Source organism: Diceros bicornis, chromosome 1 (assembly GCF_020826845.1).
Source record: "Diceros bicornis minor isolate mBicDic1 chromosome 1, mDicBic1.mat.cur, whole genome shotgun sequence".
NCBI classification, from domain to species: Eukaryota; Metazoa; Chordata; class Mammalia; order Perissodactyla; family Rhinocerotidae; genus Diceros; species Diceros bicornis.
In genome coordinates this window covers 43,239,812-43,264,179 of record NC_080740.1, presented here as the reverse complement: position 1 = coordinate 43,264,179, position 24,368 = coordinate 43,239,812, and the positions used below count along the sequence as shown (strand labels likewise).

General features: G+C 41.2%; 1 protein-coding gene across 1 annotated transcript in view; it reads right to left on the bottom strand.

Annotated features, from left to right (window-relative positions):
* Window positions 1–12,842, bottom strand: part of LOC131404657 (zinc finger protein 474-like) — a 28,702-nt gene extending 15,860 nt beyond the window's left edge. Inside the window, 1 exon segment of the mRNA XM_058539640.1 lies at window positions 11,629–12,842. Coding sequence (XP_058395623.1) covers window positions 11,629–12,660 — 1,032 coding nt within the window. The 5' untranslated portion in view covers window positions 12,661–12,842.
* Window positions 12,843–24,368: the final 11,526 nt, after the last annotated feature.

The window sequence follows — 24,368 nt, the reverse complement described above, 5'->3', positions numbered from 1 at the left end:
TTCTTAAATGGAGCGTGACTGGTAACGAGCTCAGTATGGCCAGTCTGAAAATATCTGGGTTTAATCAGATATTTTTCAACTTCACAAAAGCCAATAAAGCAATGAGATTCTAAATATTGATGCTCAAGCTGCCTTGTGAGTAGAAAGAAACCAGAGACATCTGCTGAGGATACAGCTGAGACTGCTTCGGGAGATGAGAGCTGCACTAAATGGAAACGCATCTGGAGGAAAGGGCTGTCTCTCAGGAGGTGATTCAATTGTACCCCAGATACCGTTGCTCAGGAAGAATTTTCTGGTTCCGGGCAGTGTGCCAGACACTGTGCTAGGTACAGAACCAGGAACCGGCCCTAACGGTGGGAATGACCACACTTAACTCACCACATTTATTTGGGAAATATTTTTTACTTTTTCCTAAACTCTTTCTCGAAGGCAATAAGTCGGGTTGGCAGATCCCTCTTTGGCGTGCACAGAGCCTATTCCACCTGAAATTACTCAAGAAACAGGGGCAGAGTGAGAAAGGGCCCTGTTGCGTGGGGGAAGCATTTTCTTGACTTCTCTGCCCACTGATATGTTTGAATTCGGACTGATTAGTTCTGAAAACTACTCTCCAGATGTGGAAGCTCTCTAGGATCCTGGACTTTTTGTGGCCCTGTAAAATTCTTAGAAGGTTTGGCTCCCAGAGGTCTGACCCACAAGAATGCCCTCCTTGTTCTGGAGACTCCCAAATGGTGGTTGGCAGCTGGGGTGAGTTCCTCTATGCTCAGACATGAAGTGTGCATGCCAGTGGTTCCTGCACACAACTATCACACAACTATGTGGGTCCCTTCATGAGTCCCTCTGACCCAGGCTGTCCTCTTGACAGCCTGTCACCCAGGCTACCCCCTAGAACTATCTCCCCTCTGCTTCCTACTCTGGATCTCAGATTGTAAACTGATGGACCAAAGGCCACTTCAGCCAACAGACAGGTATGTGTTACTTGACCAGCACAATGTTCTTGAAAGCTTTAAATGTGAATATCTTTAGAAGGGACTTACTCTCCACAATACCACAGACTCCACCAGTCCTTGTTGTCCTATACGCAGCCTGCTCAACCCCTGAAAGCATCTGAGTTTGTGACTCTGAGCAGCCTATTTTCCCACCTCTTCTCCCCATATATCTCCCCAACAAAAGGTATTTGCCTTATATCTCATTTCCAAAAAATGAGCCAAACTTATGGTTAATTTGCATTAACGTGCCAGTGGCTAAAAAAGGCTTGTTACCTATTTAGGGAATCTTTGCGTTTTATCTGGGATCTTCTATACAGTCAGTGCTTTGAGTCAAAGGACTGAGTCTCTGACTATGGGATTTAAAAAGCTTGCCAGGTGGTAGGGGAGGCATTTTAGAAAAAAAGTGTACAGTGATACATTAGAGATTGTCACACTGAAAATTCCCTGTTCTCTTTGAATTTAAGCACTTAGGCAATTACAACAGAACTTGACAGGAGGCTTGAAGCCTATCCTTAAGCAAAAGAAGCTCCTACTTTGAGGGATGAGACTGGCTTCCAAGACCACATAGGCACAGTAACCATGCGTAATTCTCAAGTCATTTGCTTGCTGGAGGATTTTTTGTTACCCTCACTCCCAGCTGAATCTCAGCCTGTCAAAAACAGGGCCTGTCCTGCCAGGGTCTGAGGGTCTTGTTATGTGACTGTGCAGCTGTTTGAATGGGTGTCATTCTGTCAGTGAGTCTTCCTCTTCCCAAAAGACAAAATTAAATATGAAGAATTTGAGCCTTAGCTACTATTTTAGATTTTCCATTCTCCTGATCCCTTGCATTAGGCCAAATAATTGAGATGTCTGTGGTAAGTGCACAGGGCATACCATAGAATGCAGAAAGTTTGGATGGGGGAATAAGAGGGGAAGTTTTTTTCTCCCATACTTGAGGAAATCAGTAAAACCTCTCTTAGAAATTCTTGTGAATATTCCAATATTGAAAATGTCCAACTGAGTAGCAGCTGACAATTATCCAGCACTTTCTAAGTGCCAGACACCATACTAAGCACTTAACATGCTTTATCCAAATAATTCTCATAATAATCCTCTGGGAAAGACTCAGTACCCCCATTTTCCAAAGCAGGAAACCAAGGCACAGAGTGATAAGTAAGTGGTAAAGCTCGTTTTCACTCAGACAGGGGGTCTTCAGGCACTGCCACTGTGAAGGGGGCAGGGAGTAGCTGACAAATGACCATTTTTCAGCTGCCATCTCCGGTCCTTTGTAGGTGTTCTCTCATTTCAACCTCTCACATTGGGGGAACTGAGGCTGGGGAAAGTTATGTAATTTGCTCAAAGATATGTGATTTCATTGTGCATCTATTATCTGATTCCAGGTCTGTCTGATTCCAATGGCTTCTAGAAACATGAGGGATAAGGCCACCAGTGGTCAGCAGAGTATCATACTCTGTCTTATATGTCCAGAGAGTCAGCCATTGGGTGGGATTGGAGAGAAACCAGCAAAATTCCTACTTCTGTTCTCTTGACTACCTCAAGAGTTCATTCCTTCGGTTAAAACTGCCCTCTCCACTATCTTCTTTCAAAATGCAAATAGTCCTATGAGGGAGATTTTTCTATGAAGGATTTTATCAGATTCTCCCAAACCCTTTCCGACAATATCAAGAAATGGGGGTTGGTAAGGGCAGGGAGGGTGCAGAAGGTGCTGAAAGGAAAAGATCAGAATGTGAGGCCAGGTCACCAAAGACTCATTTCCCAAAGTCAGAATTTTGCCTGTGGCCATTTAAAACACAATTTTAACACACTTGACTGAGACTGAATGTATATAATTAAGTTTCCATCCCCCAGGCATGTTCTACACATGCAGATACAGTATAAATAGCATTTTAATATATAGGAGTAACTGCATAGTTCAGTCTTAAACTTCAACAATTGCAGAGTTTGATTGTCTAGAAACCACTGGTATGTCACATTTACTTGTGGTGTTTTCAAACAATTCTACCCAAATGTCACATCTGGAAGGATCGTTGTTTGAAATTAAATTGTTTTTGGAAATCACTGGATGCCACGTAAGGAATTTTCCAATCCAGCCTGTCTATTGGCCAACTATTAGAGAGAGTCTGTTACTTATGATTTGGAGTTTTGTTTCGCTCCTTTTAACAATAAGAAAGACTTGGCTACTCATTTGGAAATGTTGTTAATATTCAAGTATCTTCAGGTACCTATTTTTTAGTTGGTAATTTGGCATTTTAGTTATTTAATTGCTTACCCTGAGATACAAGGCTGAAAAATGTAAGTCAAAGAATGAATTCCAAGTTACAGTCTGTTCCTGAAACAAATACAGTTTCTTAGCTGAAGTTTTTTTCTTTTTTTTTCACATTTGAGATAAAACTGCTTTTTTCCCTGATCCCTTAGAAGGATATTGGTTGGAAGGTGAAGTGTTTGATTAAATCTCTTGCTAAATTCTTGTCAAGAATGACTTTCCTTGAAGAAAATGGATGGAGGATGTCCCCTGTATCTGGTTTTTGTGCTCTTCAGTTTGACCACCCTTGTAGTCAGATGGCTTCCAGGTCATAGGATAAAATGAAGCAGCAAGGGAGGAATGGGGCCAAGACAGGAAAAACCCATAAACTGAGACAGCCACTCAGTTTTTCCAGCTTCTACAGTTAGAGAGAAATAAAGAAAAGTGTAGATGCTACCTGACCTGGAACTTGGAAGTTGGGTTATTTCCTGATTCGACGAATGCAGACACGTATGCCTGATTCGTCTACAATTTATGCTAAAGGGCCCCCAGCTCAGCGTGAAGGCCAAAGAAAGAAGTTTTCCAATGAAAAGAAAGGTATCCCCTTGGATAGGCCAGAAAGAATTCGAACCTTGGGAGACAATTTTTTTTTTCCCTTTCCTTATCAGAGTTGTTGATCCCGGTTCCTCCCTATCCTCTCTCTCTCCCTCTGCCTTGATTTCCTGAACCTTTAGGTTGGGACCAGTGATACCATTATGATTTCACCTTCTCTGCTTAAACAAAGGTAGCCTGGGATGTGAGAGTTGCTTGAGGACTTTAAATGACAGGATCATGGCCTCAGGGATGGTGCTTGGAGCAGGAATATTGAAAAATTATTGAGTACCTGGATTTATTAGGCCCTTCTTCAATTTGCAGGACATTTCTTTACATGTAAAACAGCCTCATAGAGGTGAAAATTTGAAAGAGACAATGGATGTAAGAAGGAGGTGAATTATACAATATAAAGTGAAAACGAGAGATGGAGTCCTAAGTCAAACTCTCTCAATGCTCCACATATTCATAAAGCTGAACTTGTGTCTCATATTCAGCAGGGAGACTCTGTTTCAATAAGAACTCCTTCAAAGTTGTGTTGCACTGCCTTTGGTGAAGTTCTAAGAATTTTGGGAGAGATGTTAGCTGTTGACCTTGGAATTCAGATTTCTAAGAACTATGTATACCCATTCAATGATCACACAAAGATTTCTAAGCATCTATCATTAGAAAATATGGATGTCTGTGTGTTTGGGGCTGGAAGCAGGGAGATGAGGGTGATGGAAAAACGGGCTTATGAAGACATATGAAATCATTTAAGCTAGACTAATTCTTTGAGAGTATGGTGTGTTGTAGTTTTGTCATTTTAGGTCTGAATAATATTTGAATTTATAATATGTGATCGTCTCCTCTCACAGAGGTTATAATCAGTATTTCTCTTTCTAGAGAAGCAGAAAGCCCCATATTGGAGCACCAATGCAATGACCACCTATTTATTTTTTTTTTGAGGAAGATTGGCCCTGAGCTAACATCTGTTGCCAATCTTGCTCTTTTTCTTTTGTCCCTGCAAAGCCCCAGTACACAGTTGTATATCCTAGTTGTATGTCCTTCTAGTTCTTTTATGTGGGATGCTGCTTCAGCATGGCTTGAGGAGTGGTGAGTAGGTCCGCGCCCAGGATCCGAACTGGCGAACCCTGGGCTGCCAAAGCGGAATGCGTGAACTTAACCACTACGCCACTGGGCTGGTCCCTGACCACCTATTTTTACTTTGGTCTTTGGGCTCTGGGAGAGGTGGCTGTATCTATTATGGTCTCTCTCACTGGGGATATGTGATATAAAATTATAATTTGAGGCTGATTTTTAAAGATAATTACGTTAGACTGTAATTTGTACAAATGAGTATTTTCCTTCAAGTGTTTATATTAGGAAGCTATCCATCGACTTCAGTGGTAATGCTGTTGCTCTAAAATTCATAAGTCCCCCCACCCTCAACACACACGTAATCCACACATGCAGTACACACACACAGATGCCTTTGGGTTGGCTTCTAGAGCCACAGTGCAGAAGAGAACTGGTCCTGTTACCTTAAAGTTGTGCTTTTTACATCTGAGAGCCGTGGGATCTTAGAATGCTGCCCTGATGTGCAGGCATGGTTGGCACCAAGGAAAGGTGAAGAAATGGCACAGGGAGTTGAACATGAGTAGTGCAGCTATCAGCATCATCAGGGGACTGTTTGTGAGGTCAAGGCTGGTTTTCATGACATGAGCTCAGCTGAAGAGGTAAAGTAGGACCACTGAAGAGGATTATAAGGGTAAGAACCCTCAGAAGGATCCCACTGAATGTTTTATCTACCACTTCCAAAGGGTTCCAAATCATTCTTGTGCTTGGGAATCATAGAGGCAAATGATTCTAGAATCCTTAGTCTTGATTTCAGGAACACAGCTTAACTGAAGGCATAAAGAGACGAAGGACTAAGTAGACTCTTAAAAGTAACCTTTTTCTCTCTTTTTATACCTCTCTCTTTCTCATCAGATAAGCTTGCTTGGTATTTCATTGAGAAAACATAAGAGATAAGCTAACAGATTGTAGCTCTTTCATCTTCCCACTTGCAAACTACAAACTTGCCTTTACTTGCATTCAACGTCCTCCTGAAATGGAGAAATGTCCCTTCCTATCAAATTCCTTCCTCTGAACAAGCTGGGATCCCACCCTCTGGTGCCCATTTCTCCTCCACTTGCCCTTATCTCCTCTCCAGCTTCTTCAATCTCCCTCTCTCCACTGGATCACGATCCTAAACATTCAAATATAGTCTAGAAGCTCCCATCTTTTAAAGAAATCTCTCTTAACCAAATATCTCTATTTCCAGCCTATCCATTATTTTTCTCCTAGTTTTCAAAGCCAAACTTCTCAAAACACATCATATCTTTATCATCCACACACTCTACAACCCCCACCACTATACTGAATGTGTTCTTTCCAAGACTATCAAACTAAATCCACATTGCCATATCAAAGAGATATTTTTTGGGCCCTTGTTCTACCCAGACTCTCAGCATCCCACACTGTTTTCCGCACTCTCATTCTTGCCGTTTTCTCTGATTGCAGCTTCCATGGCACCATACTCTCTAGTAATTTCTCCAATGTCTCCAGGCACCCATCCCCCAGCTCCTTCTCCTCTAACCCCTAAATATTGTAATGCCTCAGGGCTCAGCCCTGGCTCTAATTTCCTAACCCTATACTCATTCTGATGACTTTAAATATATATTACTAATGTACAAATGTATATCCCACATTAATCTTCTCTTTTGAGATTCAGACTTGTATATTAAGCCTGACCTACTCACTAAGATATCTCACAAGCATTTTGAATTTGATATGTCTAAAATGGAACTATTGATCTTGACCCCTAAGAGCCTACCCTTTCTCAAGTCTTCCCCATCTTAGAAAATGGCACAACTAGTACAATTGTTCAAGCTAGAAATCTGGGAGTTGTTCTGACCCCCTTCTTCACCCCTCCACATCCCAACTATCACCAATTTCTGCCCATTATACCTTATCTCCATCTCTGCCACCAACACCCTAGGCCAAGCCATCATCAGCTCTAGCCTGCATTCTGCAAGAGCCAAACAACTGGTGTCCCCACATCCACTGGGCAGCTCAAGGGAACTATGCTGTTTCTACAGTCTCATCTTGTGTGCCTGTCCCCTCCTTCATTAGGCTCTGGCCACTTTTCTGTGGACTTTTTAGTCCCATTTTAAGATCTTTCTTACCTCACAGCCTTCACACATGCTACCTTTGGCCAAAAGGTCTCCTCTTCCTGCCATTTCCTTCCCCTACATCTTTACTCTCGGCTAATGCTTTCACATCTTTCATCTCTCAGCTGAAATGTTACTTCCTCCCAGAGGTTTTTGCTAACCAAGATCCTGAATGTCCACTCCCGCCATTAGACACTGTCATATTACAATTTGAAATTTCATATTTCATATAATTTCCTTTATAAATTAAAAACCCATGAAATCAAGAACAGTGTCTATCTATTTTATGACTCTATATTTAGTACTTAGTCCAACGCCTAACAATAAATATTTGTTGAATGAACTAAATTCTGTTGTCTTTGTCCTACTTAACACTCACAGCCCAGCAGGGCAGCCATACCCTTTTTGTATCACACATATGCCTCTCTCTTAGTGACATGAAAAGATGGGTCTTTGGAAATAGGTATATCTGGCTCTGACACTCACTACCAAACCCACTATGTGACTTTGGGCAAGTTGCTTAACTTCAGTTTCCCCACCTGGAAAGTGGGGAAAATAATATCTGTTTTACAGTAATACTATGAAGAATAAAATGAGATCATGTGTATAAAGGGCTGAAATCATAAGGGCTCTCAATGAAAGTTAGTTCTCTTTCTTCCGTGCCTCCTAATAAACTCCAAATAATTCTTACCCAATAGATACACAGGCACACACGCAACATTTGACAATATGAGAACATCCCTCCTGCCTTTCTGGATCTTTCTGATTGTGACCTTGCCACTGAGAGTTTCGCCTTTAGAGAATGAAATAATTAGCCATGGAACAGCATTTATAATATTAAACCAAATATATAATTGTAGACCTAAATAACTAGAGTTGGTATTTTAAAGGCATCTTCTCAAACACATTTGGAGGTAACACAAAGAGAAAGGCAAGAACATTTTTGTAGTGTAGAAGATATTACTTTAAAAGAAAACACCAGATGGCAGCACCAGATGCTAGAGATGCATCTGATGGGATTTTTAGCTTAAATCTTAGCATCTAGGAGACCAGAGTTAGCTTAAAACTACATTCAGAGAAGCAATCATTTATAGAAAAGATAGTTTCCATAAAGAAAAAGAATGTCTATTTTGTAATATAGTATAGGATTTTTAGGAACAGTGTTTCACATGTTAAAAGCAAAATCCTAAGAAAATAACCCCAAACATTATCTAACTAATAAAAGGTAATTAGATAAAGGCTTCATTTTGGTTTGTAGTTATATTTAATTAACTCTGTCAATCTGTGTTCCAATTAGCCAGAAAGGGCCTAAAGTCAAAGAATGAAATACTCTCACCTTCTAGAAAGGGTAATATTTTTCCAAATATTAAATGCAAATATTAAAATTTATTCACTCATATTAAAATAAGGAGCAGTAATGACATCTATTATTGTACCTCTCAGCATCACTTAGGAAACTGCTTACGAAAATAGACCTCAAAGGATCTCATAAAATAAATGCAATATTAAAATTTAAAGTGATAATATATGGTTTTCCATATCATGCATAAAAATTTTATCTGAAATTGACGCCACTTTAAAAATCTTGCTAAACTGTATATTTCTTTTTCAGGCTTCCCTTCTTTTAGAGGAAAGAAAGGGAGTGCGATGCTGCTCGTGATGCCGTATAGTGGGAGAGCAATAACTCCAGGGCAGTCACACCTTTTAAATAAAAATCCACACCAATGGTTTTATTCCTCTGAAACACTGCTTAGCATCCTTCACAACTTCCCTGTGAGATCAGAAAGAGTGAATTCAGCTCTATATTTTGAATGAGAAACAACAGGACAGTTCAAGCCCATCCAGTGGTTAGAAGGCAAAGCAGAGCTAAAGTAAAAAGCTTCCAGCCCCCCGCCCTCCCCCCCCACCTTCCCCCCCCCACCCCCCACAGGGTCTTGGAGGAGAACTTGTCTTAAAGGCGTCTGTTTGTGTTTAGATTTGATTGAAGGGCAACAGGAGCATCTGTGTCATAAGGGACCTGCGCCAATCTATGTTGGAGGAACATTCCGAGAGGAGGGTTATTCGTTCTGCCAGCAAAACAGTCATTGTCGCCCAACCGGAGTGAATTGTTTTCCAAGCACTATGATCATGGTTCTGAAAATATTTTTCTCACCTGAATACATGACAAGATTGAGCCTCCTGAGAACATTAGGCAAGATCACTGATTCTAATCTGAAGTCAGAATGAGGATTCTAGAGGGAAATTGTTCTAATTGACAAGAGAAGACATGAAGCAAACATCTGAATTGTAAAAAGAATGAGTGTGCATTGTAGTCAGCCAAGAGTCGGCCACCACAGGCAGACGAAACTCTGAGAGCTAATAATACATAGGGCAGTGCTCTTTATGGAAAATGGATGATTCACTGTACTATCTAAATTTTAAATGACACAAAGAAAGAAAAAAGAGCAACAGACAAGATCAAACCACTACCTAAAGAGAAAATTGCGCTACCAGGAGAGGGTTTCTGCTGAAAGCACTATGGACTGGCAAATGCCTTTTCTAGAGGAGGAATAAAGTCCATTGCTTCAAGAGCTCTTATGCCTCTCTGAAGCCTAGGAGTTTCCTCCATTTTAATTAACCCAAGCTTGCTTTAAATCTGGCAGCTAAAGGGACCCTATGTTGGATGACCCTCCTATGCCCTCCACTGAAGCCTGTGTGGTCCCCAAACGGGCCAGCACACATCTGACAGCAGTGAGCGCCAGTTTCTCACTGACACATGCCTTCTCAGGTCTGGAGCAGGGTTGGCTGTACCCTGACATAGCCATGTCCTCTAGATGCCCTGGTTCTGATGGACTCCCCCTACTCTGATCGAAATGCTCGAGTCATTGAGGGCCATCTCTGGCCTCTCCTTCTGACATTCTCCCCTCCAGATGACTGGGTGGATCAGGAGGTGTCTTCTTGTGAAGCCGTGGGCCCAGGCCAGCCTCTTTTAGCGGTCGTGACTGAGTGAGAACACGCTGTGCTCAGCCTGTTGGCTCCACTCTGGGGAGCACAAAGTATGTGTTACAACAACAAGCACAAGAATCCTGACCACACTCCTCCCTATCTGGAGATCTGCAATGAGAACATTTGAAGTAAATGCATACAATCAGGAAACAGGCCTGTAAGTCAGAACACTCACAGAGTTTCTCATTTGTGGCCCTGAGACACGGATTCTTTTCCTCTCTGAATCCAGACCCCACACGTTTTGGAAGAAAAGCAACAGCCAGAAGATGGGAAAAACAGATCATGTTTATGAGACCAGCCTGCAGCCCATGCCACACTTAAGAGTTTGGGTTTTCCTTCGGCAAAGAAACTAGCCGTTCTTTCTTCAATGTTCATTGGAAAACTTGCCCAGCAGCTGTTAGTCTGATTCTTCAGCTTTAGGATCATTGTCTTGGAATCTTCCAAACCAGTAAGTCCATAAGTATTTCATTTTAAACATGGAAGTTAGGAAAAAGTAATAGACATTTGCCAAAATAATGCAATAAAAAAGAAAAAAATTGGATTAAAAATAAAGGATGCCTTCCCACAGTCCATCCCTCTGGTCTAATCTCTTACCATAGCTTCAGTAACCTTAGTTTCTCGAAAACAGTTCATTTAAAGAATCCCTGCAGGTGGAGCATCTTAAGTAGTAAGCCATAGAGAAAAGACTGTGAGCACTTCCTATTTCTCACGGTTTGACATTCTGTACAAGACAGCACATCCACTCCCCTGGCTTAATGGCAGCACCAAGAGCATAGATCATGCCTCTCTTGCAGGTAGCCATCTCCATAAGCATCCTTCCCCAATCCTGGCTGATGGTGAAACTTCAGGTAAAGGCCCAACAACACTTCACCATACAGGTTGGGGACCCCTGGGGTCATGCTTATCTACAGTTGCCCAAGTCAGGGGTCAGGGCCCGGTGTCTAACCCAAACACGGAGCAGGAATTGAGCGCTTCTCAGAACCATGAACACACACTTAGTTGCTTCAGAGTCTACACGGGGGTTAATTCCCCACATACTACAATCATGTAATTGTTGAAAGAAAACATGCCATATTTGCAGAGCATGTCTATTTCTGTAAGTGCTCCAGTGTTTAATTATTGCTAAAGTCATTTGGGGTTTTTGACACAGATTCTATTTTAGTAAGATAAACTCAGCATAACCCAGCATTGCCAAAAATGAATTCCTAAGGTAGATGACTAAAATAAACTGGTAATAAATATTGGCTGTTGGAATAGGAATTATATCTCTGTAATGTAGACACAGCATTAATGACTCATTTTCAAATAACAGTCTCTCCCAAGGATTATTGGTATGAGGGATCAGGGAAGAAAGAAGTCCATCTCTCTTACTTTTAGGCAGCAGAATGGAAGAGGACTATGAACCCACCAGGCAAGGATGTTCTTATATTTACTTTGTCAACAGAGATATAGCCCCTGGAGTCCGACAGGGGGTCAACGCGGATGGGACGCATTGAGGCAGAAATAATGTATTGAAAGAAACCATCCTAGGGGCTGAGGCAGCTGATTCTGCAGACAGTTTTCTCTCATTCCCCTGGAGGCAGAATGTACCCCCAGGTCTACCCAGTGCATCTCAAGTGGCGTGAATTACCTTTTCAGTCACAGCGGGTGCTGCCATGTGCCTTTGCTGCTTAGAATTAGCGGACTCTTTTAGGCCACCTTTACTTCCTAAGGTCAAATTCTGAACTGTTGACCCACTGGGTTGAGCTTTACAACTTCTCTGGTGTACCAGAAGGCGGTCAGGGGCAAAGGTCCGGCTACAGTTTGGGCAGGGCACAAGCTGAGCTTGACTTGGCCCCTCTTGACTGGACTGTCCAGTTGGAAGAGGCTGAGGCTTCTGTGGGAATGGCCGGCGGAGCTCCCTGGGGAGCTGGTCATTTTCTATTTTCCACTTTTCCAGGCATTTGGGCTCATGAATAGGAAGGGACAGGGTGCCAAATTCCCTACCACAAATGTAGCAGATGAGAGTCCTTGGTCGGGCTGGGATGCTGGAAGCTTTCTTGAAACCAGGAAGATCATCAGATCTGTTGGGGCTTGGTGCTCTGGGCCCCTCACCCTTTGGCTTGCAGCTTCTCTGGTGAACAAGAAGACGATCTGGCAAGAATGTGCGGCCACAGGATTCGCAGGGCAGCAGCTGAGACTGGGAACTCTGAAACGCTGCCTCATTCGCTGCTTGAAGATTGTAGGACCCGCTGCCACGGAGAGGCTGTGGTTTGGAGGGTTCAGGCCTCCTCAGGTGCTTGGGCAACTTGCTGTTTTCAATATGCCACTTCTCCAAGCACTGGGGCTCATGAATGGCAAGGGATTGGGACCCAAATTCTCGGCCACAGATATAGCATACCCGGAATCCAGGCCTGCGGGACGGGATCACAGGGGGGCTGGACAGGCTTTCTGACATTGTTCTCCTACTGGACCGTTTTGAGAGTGTCACAGTTCCAGGTCTATTTTTCTGAGGGTTTGTCTTGATATTTTCACCAGGATTGACATGCCCTGTTCCTGGCAAAAGGCTAGAATGGGAGTTACTAGATAGGACGGCTTGATTGATAAGGAAGGTGGGTTCTTTAGAATGGTGGAAAGTCTGTTGCAATTTGCTGGAAATCTTTTTCTTCTTTCCTCTTTCCATTAACAAAGAAGTCCTTCTCTAGTGCTTGCTGTGATTTCAGGCCAGACTCATTTTGGGCTTCTGCTTAGAGGGAAGGTTAGTCAGGTTGGCTGTCCTGGGGTTCCACATTGTTGCCAGTACCTTAGACCCAAAGATCGTGACTCAGAGCTTCATTGCAGGGCAGCAGTCTGGAATGCTGGAAAGTCTCCATTAAACCTCAGATGCCTCCAAGATCTGCGGAGGAAACATAAATCAAGAAGTTATTAAACACACACACACACACACACACACACACACACACACATACCTTTTAGATTGTAAATTGATAAAGATCAGTGATTTTTTTTTTTGACCTAGTATCCTCTTTAGCTAGCATAGTAACTAGCATATAGGATTTGTTCAGTAAATTTAAAATAACTATGAAGAAAATTTCCATTATGAATTGCACCGTGACCATATTGAAAGTAGTGTTCTGCTCAAAGAAAGATCGACAATTACAGCATATCATAGAGACATATGGCACAAACCAACAGAGGCATGGTGGTGAGATCATGGAAGAGGGAACCAAGAACTGTGAAAATTAGATTAATAAAACCGCAGATCATGTAAAAAGACCTTCTTCCACTACCTTAGGGATTCTTAACTTTTAGTACCATGGATCCCTTCGACAGTTCTTTGAAGCCTATGGATCTCTTCTCAGAATAATGATTTTAAAGGCAAAAAATAAAATTCTTACTATTAAAAGTAAAACTAATTTTATTGAAATAATTTATAAAATATTTTTGGTTGTGATATATATTTCACTTGAGATATAGTAATAAGCCAGATTTCTTGAGAGTCCATGGGCCTCAGGTTAAGAACTCCTGCAGAAGAAGTAATTCAATAGTGAATATTATGAGGATTATCAAGAAAACCCTCAGAAGCGGATACAATTCTCATAAGCTACCAGGTATGCAATTTTCTTTATTATAGGAATGGAGTATTAATAAATTGTGGCCATAACTGTCAAGCCAAGAATGAAACTCAGGCCTATGCCCTTCCTGGTGGGATATCTGCAGAGCTTCCCTGGGATGAAGATGCTCAGACTTTGCTTGATACTCTTTTTATAGCTATCATGCTTACTTTCTTGTTTTATATAGATGTGTATCTATATATAGATATTATCTATCTATCATCTATCTTCCAAATATTTTTTATAAAAACATGGCCAATGGTTTTCTCAAACCAACCAGAAGAAAGGGCTGATAAGATCTCATTATAGGCAGAAGCCTAAGGAGTTTTTACCTTGGGGAAATAAATGTGTGGGTCAGTTTCACCCCCGGTCTACAATCTAGCCCCAAGGAAGATTATTTGCAGAATTCTTAGGACCGTCTTCATTTCCTGAAGAATGACGTGGATCTGGATTAGAGGCTCTGTAGCATCCACTCCCAGTCAAAGAGGGAGCAGCACCTGATCTGAGGCTGGACTCTGCCGACCGCGGCAGACACTTGAGTTCAGGCAGAGCCAGGACAGCCGTGCTGGTCATATCAAAACACTGTTTGGGCACTACGTTTGATAAGGGACAAAAAGAATTCTGAGATCTGTGCCCAGTTCCTGTATTTTGGTGCCGAGGAAGGTCTGAATCTTTGCCATGAAGACTATCAAACAAGGTCTGGCACAGAAAAGGAAGTTATTCTTCATTTCGACAGATCCTAAGACAGTGATATTAACACATGTGACAGAAGAATGTGTTGGCCCCAAACAGAGTGGCCTGCACAGAAAATGAAACTTAGAGAAAAAAAATTTATCACTTGGTCAGCACCGTCCAAAACAGAAAGTGGACCTAGAGAATACAAGGACTGCAGTAAAATCATTTCACTAGGTTTTTATCAGCACATGCGTAAAATAACCCCCCATACCACTCTGCTTCATTGGTTCTGATTTTTTGTTCACCAAGGATCTGCTGTTTTAGTTTCTCATTTTCCTTGGTACCAGGAAGTTGCAGACACCAAAAGTACTTCTTCTTAAGACAGTTTGGAAAAATCAATGCAGTCAAATAACCTTACTTCCCCTAAACTTGCTCTCAATCTCCCTCTCTCTCTCTCTCTCTCACAAACACACACACACACACACACACACACACTACTCCCAGCAGGTTAGAATACTGAGAAAGACCGTGACTTGCCTCAACAACTCCTCCATCCCCCTTATGACAAGGTAAGAGAACTAATATTTATTGAATGCTAACTATGCGTCAGGTACTATACTAATTTTTATATACATAATTTCTTTTAATTCTCAAACGATTATGAAGCAGGTATTATTATTTCAATTTTATAAATGAAGAAACTGTGACTCAGAAAAGACAAGTAACTTGTCCAAGACAGTCAGTTTCTAAATGACAGAACTGGGGATCAATTCCAGCTCTCTTTGGCTCCAATACGCAGCTCTTTCCATTATTCATTCTGCCTAAAATTCCACGGGCAGAGCTTCTTCTCTTTAGTTTTTATTCCTGTTTTAATATACAATTCATATGCCCCCCGGGAAGGTAACTAAGCTCCAGCCTTTAGGCTCCCCTTGAGGAGAAGGAAGAGGCAAAAAGGAGGAGGGGACGAGGGTGCAGAAGAAGAGAAACCTCTGAGCTGGAAAAAGCAGGAGAGAGAGATTGGGGCCACTGAAGACAACGTTTTTTCTTAAGTGAAAAGGATCATTTTATTTTGCTGTAAGTGGTTTTCTAGATGAAGTTTTTCCCTACGCAACGTGCAATACAGATCCTTTTCCTGATTCACCAACGTCCTTAAGAAAAAATCTATGTTACTAGCCAGGGGTGGGGATGGGTGAGGGGAAATTGGGGTGTTATAATGGGTGCAGGGTGAAAGTTAAGGCTGACCAAATAGGGTGGATGGTGTTCAGTTTGCAGCCACTTTACTATTTTCATTAGGAGATGGATGGATCTTTATGCACACAGGGTTTGTGTTCTACTAGTATTTTCTCCCTAGCGTGCGTGACGAAGCATCATAAAATTTCCACTGAATCTTCACATCTTTTCTTTTTCTATCATCTCTTTCTTCCTCCAATGTCCTCTTGAAATTTGTCTTATTGTGATTAAAGATGTCCAAGTATGAAAGATGAGGTAGTTAGAAGCGAGTAAAATTTTTGGGAACTGAAGTGTCTAATGGAGAAATTTATGATGTTTCCGCCAGTGATTCTGCTAAGGCAATGTGACAAGGCACAGCGTGGTCAGCTGCTCTACCCTATAAGTTGGTTCTAAAAGCAAAAGCGCTGGAAAATACTAAATACATAAACTTAAATCACTTAAGAAATTGGCCCGTCACCCAGACACGTCATAAAGCAATGTTGCTAGTTTATAAAGAGAACCATTTTGCAAAGCCAGCCAGTTTCACCCCAGGCATCCGTAGAGAAATGTTCACTCCAACTGGCCTGAATTATTCATTTTGACCATATTTGCACAAAGGATATTTAAAGAATGTCTTGGAAGGCACCATGTTTTATCAATATGATGCCATTTTTCCACGCCCTTTGGGGTTCATGGGAAGGGAGAGACAAACTTACAAAGACGAGTGTAATAACCGTGGAAACCTAAAACCCATCTTGCCATTAGAAGGCGTTTCTCTATAAAAGAGGGGAAAGAACACAACCAAAATGATTACGTTTTTTAAAAAATAATTTAGTCTTTTGAAACTAAATAAGCATGTGATACATGATCTGTTCCTTGTTAATATAGAATCCAAACTCTTTAAATCGACAAATGAATAAAAAAGAAAGATGGGGCTGATGCTGGCTCCAAGCAAAATTGTAAAATAGAAGAGATTTGTCTTTAATATCCTGTATCCACCCCCCTCAGCAGCCTCTACTCTCCCCTGCTCATGCCCTCATATACTCTGCAGTCTTCCTTACCTATGAAATCTCACTTTCTAAAAGGAGCTGATAGACTCATTCATACCAAGGCTTATGACTGATGAAGTAATATCCCTCCCAGAGTCTGGCAGAGACAACTAGTTACTTACCAATAGTTATTCTGCCCAACTCCTGCAAATTAACAGAGCCCCAATTTTTAGCTGGGCACATGATTTCCCAGCTAAAAGTCTGTGGGCTCCTTTGCAGCTAGTGAAGTATTGTGTGGGACTTATAAGAACTCTTCTTGAAAAGTGGAGGCACAATCTGCTCCTCTTCTCTTCCTTCATACTGATGCTTAGCACATGGATGCGATGAATGGAGCTCTAGCAGCCATCGTGGACCAGATTACATTCATGTAACCCTTGATGTGGCAGAGGAGAGACCTGGATGGACTTGAGTCCCTGATAATGTTGAAGCCACCATATAAGCTCTGGAGTGCCTCTCTTGGGCTTTATTTACATAAGAGAAATAAATATCTATTCATACTTTAGCCACTTTTTAAGAGTCCTTTACTCACATGAAAACTTAATACTAATTGAGATACAGTTCTATTTTAATAGTTGTCATTGACATAGTTGTCATTGAATTCTAATGATGCTATTTCAAATTTCAGGATCTTTTTTATTGGTGAAAGAATTTTTTTTTTGAGAGAGTTTATGTTTGGGGGCAAAATTGGCTTGTTAAGTAAACTTATTTTCCTGAAAATCAGAAATAAAAAACTTGAAACTGTAAATATTGAACCAGTGCTTCTTAAGAAATTGATTACCAATCCTTCCTTCCCTAGAATTATCTTTTTGAACAAATTTGAATGACATATTTTGCTTCAGGAAAATAAAAATCTATTTTTCCCATAAGCTTTTGAAAGAGCTAGGAGGCATCCTTGTTATGCCATTTATTAACTTTTTGTCTCTATATTCCAAATGCTTTTTTCTATATTCAGCTTTGCGACGCTGGCACTGGGACTCTGCCCACCCCATTTCTGCTTTGCCAGCTGGCTCTGCGTTAACGCTCTGCCAATAGCGGTACTGGAAGGAGAATGCAAAGTTGGAGGAGGAAGAGAGGGCTTTCTCCTGTTTAAAGGCTTCCTGTCTGCTTGTGGCTCCTGTGAGCATCACCCCAGCAGCATTTCTTCAGCCCGGCAGAAGCAGTTCTTTCCTGCAGCAGCTGCTGAAACCAGTGTACGGTTTTTCTAACACTTGCAAACCAGAGTCACGTCCCCTGCCCCACCAGACGACATCACCGGCCAGTCTGTGCCTCCTCTGGAGATCTGATTTTCAGCTCCATAGGGCGCTTCTTCTAAGTTTCTAAGTTTTAACAATTCAAACCTCTTCCCTTTGATCCTTCAGCCCTAGGAATGGCAGCTGCCACCTCCTCTGTATAGTAGTGTTCTCTTTTTACCCTGCTAGTTACCTAGGTAACAACTTCATTCCTGGTTAACATCTCTTTATATTAAATTCTCTCCATTTAAGTATGACTGGTATGGTTTCTGTCTGACTGATATAACCACCATCAGAATATAAGTAATAAAAATCTGTAATATTTAAGATTCAAATCTGCGTGTTACCTTACCATTGCAATAAATATAAACTCAAGTGAATTCTTTCATAGCGTCTTAGAAAATAATATGCTGCTTATCTTAACATTCAACCCTCAACTAGTTCAGACCACTGAACACACACTTTTATAATTTTTACACCATTACCATGCTTCAAGAGCTAGAAAACGTTGGTCTTCCATTTGTGACTTACAGTTAAATCATAAGGGAAACCTGCCATTTTAGGCATATTCATATTTCCCTTAATTTTATATGACACTCTTCTGCTGCTGACTGCCCAGCCATCAGGCCACCACTGCCAGAGAGGGAGTCAAAGAAAAGTGCTCCCATTCATAGATCAAGGATGACCAAGAAGAGTTGAGGCGAGCTGGCCCAGCTCACTCTGGGTGGTTCTCCGCACCCCTTCTGAGTAGCACCTGGACCAGTGGCATTTGCAGTCCTCAGTAATTGATGAATGGTAGACAGGCCAGTGAGAACAACCAGGGACTAATGGTGGTATGGTTTGTGAAAGACAAGAGCAGTATCTGAAAGTTAAAAAATGGAAACACTTTCAGAAAAGCCATTTAGCCTGAGACATATGGCTTCAAGGGAATATGACTGTCCATTTTGGCATTTCCAGGGTGATTTTGAACCGCTAACGAAAAATTTCCCCTTCCTTGTCTCTCCTTCACCATGAAGAGTTTTAAACCAAGAAATAAGTTTCTTCACTTTCGTTCAATCTAATTGTCAGGTGTAGACATAATAGTCTATGGTGTTAGGAAAGTGATGAAAACAGAAAATGGGAGAAATGCACTCTTTATGCTTCTAAGTAGAGCCTTCTGCAAAGACATTTTATGTTGTTAAGTCTTATAATATCACCCCATGAAAGCTGTTGTTAGATTGAGCCTGTAATTTTCACTCTATATTGAGTATCCAAATCACAGAGTACTCAAGAGTCACGAATGCCACACAGGTATGACCACGTAATTATAATATTGGTATTTGGAGTGGTGGAGAACTGGTTATGGAAACCATCAGTACAATCACATTAGAGGCCTATAATGTATAGAAATTCAAAGGACAGACAAAAAAAAAAAAGTGAAAGAGTCAGGCCATTGAATAAAAAACAAGTCTACATACTATAGTTTCTGACATTTGGGATAGTTCTATTCCAATAAAATAGCTCTCTTGCAAATAGCTCTTTCTCAAGAATTTTAAGCAGTGGTTTCTATGCCAAATCTGGCCCATAGATATGTTCTTTCTGGCCAGCATAGAGTTAAAAATGTTTGAATCAGCTGCCATTATTTTAAAATTGGGAGACATCACACAAAATCAGGATTTGGGGTTTCTTTTGAAAAAGTGAAAGATCTGGCCATAAAGCCCACACTCCAATGTGGCCACATCCAACATAAGCTGATACTGAGTAAGGGCCGTGCAGGTAGGTCAGATATCCAGTCTTCACTCTTCCAAAGCTTCTCGTCAGCCCTTTGCTTCATTAATTTGTAGCTCATGCTTGATTCTCAAAGGTATTTGAATTTGCAATCATTTGTGATCCTTACTTTAAAATGTCCCTTTCCCCCTACTTTTCTCCTCAATTAAATATTTGAAAATCACTTCAAGGAGCACTCGTCCTCAGGAAACGGGGAGTCTAGTAGGTGTCTTTTCTATAGGAGATAATTACTAAAAGCATGATATATTTGTGGGTAAAAACTCAGACTGCAAACTTCCTAATGAAAGTGGAGTGAGGTTGAAATACTTGGTTCTAGGAGGGAGGGAAATATCCAAGGGGAAAAGAAAGAACCAGTGACCTGAGAAGGAATTTTCATATGTTATTGGAAGGTCATAAGAAATGATGCACCCAATTTCAGAGAGAAAAAAAATCAAGCATCCAGCGTTTAGATCAGCCACAGGAGAGATGATAGAAGGAAACAAAAAAAAAAAAGAAAAACACAAGCAGGCAAAAAATGTGTTTTGGAGACAATCTGAACTTTTTGGAGGCATTCCCATAATTATGTAGTTATCCATTGATATAATAAGAGCTACTCTTCTGCTTAAGCCAGCAGTCCTTGATTTACCATCAAATGATTCCCCAGATGAAGAATGTTGGATATCTTAAGTTATTAGTCTAAAGAAAGAATCAGTCAATAAAAAGAACCATAAACAAGCTATTAGCAAAATGCTGTTGGATTTCCAAGATTTGGGCTGGAAATGCTTCATAAGAGAATTATGCTTCCTTGTAGGAATTACAGAATTTGTTGCACTTTTTCTTTCTGCCAAGCTGACTATTTTTTCAAATAACACCTATAAATAAGTTTGAACTGAAAATGTATAAGAATAGCACAATAATTCCTTCTCAACTTAGAATGGGATATCAAATATCCATCAAGTGTCTAAAATTGATGTATTATGATAAAAAATAGTGGGGGAAAACTACAGACACCCTTTAGTATTAAATGTAATAAAACTGCAAATAGATGCGTGTGTTTACTAGCTCCCATCATGTGATATGCTTGCACAGAGTTCCCACTGTCTTCACACTCATGATTTATTGTTTCAGAGTTCTAACTCACTGCAATATCTCTGGTACAGACTTCCAAGCCACAGAGTGGCAGTATCAGAAGTGTAGTCACTGGGGTAGTGCATCCAGGGGGAAACAAACACAGTGAAGAATACAGCCGCCCTGAAGGGAGCTTCTTGGCCAGGATAGATTGGCATGCAAGAGATGGGCCTCACTGTATCCCGGAGGAACCTTTTTTTAACCACATCATCCATTTATCCTACAACACCCTCAAAATTGTGCCTTAGCATGCCATCCATCTCCAGGAGGTCGGTGCCTCCCAGAACCTGGCTAACACTTAAATTGATCGTCATTACCATTCATTACAGACATCAACACCCTTTGTTAAAAATGCTCTCCCCATCCAAAGCTGTTTCTGAGTCAAGTTCCTGGGAAGAAAGTCAAAAACAGTGCTGAGCCCATGAGGCAGGCTTGGTTTCTGCTGTGTGTGTAATGAATGCGCCTCTATTTTCTGATATGCTTAGTGTGACTTGCCTGGTGGTGACCCCGGAGACTTGGGAGTTTATGTGTGACCACAAGCTGAAGGCTGTTTTTGAACGTGGGCTTTTTGTTGCTGTTTTCCCACATCTCTAACCGTCCTGTGTAAATAAGTCATCAAAAAGCTATTGTCACTCCATATGACATCTCTATGTCTCGTGAACAATGCACCCTTTCACAGGCCAGATGATTTGGGCTCATTGATGGTTCGAAATCCTCCAAACTACACGCTTTCATTGCTCAGGAATCTTACGTGGGCTATCCCTTTCTGGAGAAAACCACTAAACGGAGTCTCCCGGTGTTTAGGAGGAACTTGTTCATTCTCTATGTCCCCAGAGCTGAAGCAAATATGAAATGTGGTGACAGCTCTTTATTTGCAAATGTCTTTAGCTTTTACTTTAATTTATTTGTGGTTTAAAATTTACTGAACGCCTCCTTCCACTCAATGCCCAATAACTATCAAATAGCCAGAAAGTCAGTGAGAGTATCAACTGCTGTGTTCTGTTTTTTTTTTTTTAGTAAACAAAAAGAAGATCCATATGTGTTTTAAGTCATACTTAGGTTTGGAAAGATTGGGATATTTGATTAGAACTCAATTTAAAATCAACTCTGTGGATGCTGATTTTTCCTCTTTCTTGTGTTTTCAATAGGCACTTTTCCCAACTTCTGTGCTCTTTCACTTTGTTTCCTTGTTCCTATTGTCTGTCTATCTCTACTTGAAGTCTAAAAGGACAGCCCAACACAATAAGGACAAGGTGCCATTAGGAAGGGAGTGGAGAACGTAGCATCCCGTGGTTGACTCCACTGCTAATTTGCTCTAAGGCAACGCTAACTAGCTCACCACTAGAAAAGTGTGGCTTATATTTTAACTCCATTATATTCTAGAGAAAGCAGGATTAGAAGTGATGGGCCCAACTTAATCACACAAGTCCTCAAAAATGGAGAGCTTTTCCCTGATTTGGTGAAAGATGGGACAACTGAGGAAGAAAGGGACCCAACGAACCATTCCTGACTTCAAAGAAGGAGGAAGGGGGCTATGTGCCAAGGAATGTGAGTGGCCTCTAGAAGCTGAAAGAACAAGGAAACACAAAGCCTCCAAAATAGGCCTCCAAAAAGGGGCACAGTCCTGCTGACACCTTGATTTTAGCCTCAGGAGATCCATGTTGGACTTCTGACTTATAGAACTATAAGATAATGAATTTGGTTGTTTTAACCTGCTAACTTTATGGTATTTTGCTGCAGCAATAATAGAAAACTAAATACAACAGAAAGAGATCAGCATTGTGAATGCAGCTTTCTGGAAAAATAGTGCTCAGCTAGTTTTGCCCACACTGTGCCCCAGAATCTTAATAGTCAGCTCACCGTCAACCAGCTCTATTCTCCATTGGAAACACCACCAGGGGGAACTGCATCCCAGGATTCTTGCTGAGATACCCTAGTCAGCCCTCTAGAATGAGAATTATAATACAATTCACTCCGTAGTAACAAAGCATAAATATTCACATAACATTATTCAGTGGGGTCCAGTATTTCCCTCTGGCTCTGGTAAGAACTCTCAACCAGTGACTGAGGAAATAATCCTTTCAGATTTTGCATGCTCCCCAGTGTGGTCTACACAGCTTTCCTGCCCACACTTCTCACCTTTCCTCTTTGACTGTATTTTCTGTCCTGGCATCTGCATCTTTAAATCAGGTAGAGTCTTTATTGACTGTTTTCTTCAGAAACTTGACTTAAATACACACTGCTCCTGGCTAACTGACTACATTTCTTTCAATGAGAGTGTCGTGTGCATAACAATGTTTTCCTTCCCTCCTTTCAGCTGTGTTCTCAGGACCGCGGATCAGTCTTCTCTAACAATTGGAGGTGGATGTTTAAACCCTTCCTAGATGGAAAGGGTCACTTCCAGTTGGGATTCTGAATTGAAAACACATTTCCATTTTGTAGAGTCATTTCCTATTTGGAATTGTAGGGTATCAGAGTATACCACTTTGGCATAAGGATTATTTTGAACTGAAGGCAATTGAGAAAAAGCAGATATAGGAGAAGCTCTCTGCCCTCCCTCTATTTGCCTGAGAGCAGGACATAAATCTGTAAAGCTGTCTCCCTTTTCCATCCCAGGAAGGGCAGAACTCACCTGGAGTTCTCAACTCACCTGTAGACACTTATCAGCCCGGAGACAAGCACCAAGAAGAAGCTATATAACAACATTGCTAAACAGCCTTTATCTTCTATTACCTTCCCCCATATACTTACTTGGACAGTTTGTTGCTCCTCAAAAACTAATTCCCTTTTCCTTTGTCTTGTCACTTCTCCACACATTTATGGTTCTTTGTGAAGATGCTATATAAACCTCAAATTCTGACTACCCTCTGAGTTACTTATCACTGAGTCCTCTCATGTGTATGCACAAGGCACGTGTTAATAAACTCTGTTTTTCTCTTGTTAATCTGTCTTTTGCCAGTTTATTTCACAGGCCCTCCCACGGAACCAAAGAGGATAAAGAAATTTTTTCCTCCTCTACAGAGTCCTAGTATAAAATGGATCCCCTGGCATGTTGTGCCATGACACTTTGTGTAACCTCATTAAATGGCATCAATAGTTCCTGGTCATTACTGTTTAGCCATCTCATACCCAAAGTGTATGTACTACACACACATGAGCAAAGCCAAAATGAAATTTCGAATGTTCTGTACAAATAGCATGAGAACATTAGAGATGCTGCCTATAGTGCTCAGAAAGGAGAAGTAGATTTCATTTTAATGCAGAGGTGAGACTGAGTATTTGGTCCACAATTGAGTCATATTTGGAACTTCTGTATAGGTAGAAGAGGGTCACACAGGGAAAATTATTGCATTAGTGTGAGGTAGTCACCCCAGATATGGGACATCCCTTGCTGTTTCCTGCCTGTGTGCTCCTTCACAAAGAAAGACGTACTCAGCAATTCAGCCTCAGTGTGTGTTGCTTAAAGCCTTGGTGAGTGGGTGGCATAATGCCTTAACATCCTGTCCCCAGACCTCAGATGTGCTCATGTGATCTGCTGCTGAGCCAGGTCTCCCTCAGTCTGCACTGATGCAATTGGCTGTTTGGATCTAATTGTAGAAGTTTACATTTTCCTAGGTGCATTTCATCTTGTTTGGTTTCATCATATCATGATCCCATAAAATGTATCTTGCTGCCCAGATATTAAGAACTAATGTTAATATTTTAGGTCTGATGATGACATTATGATTGTATTTTTAATTA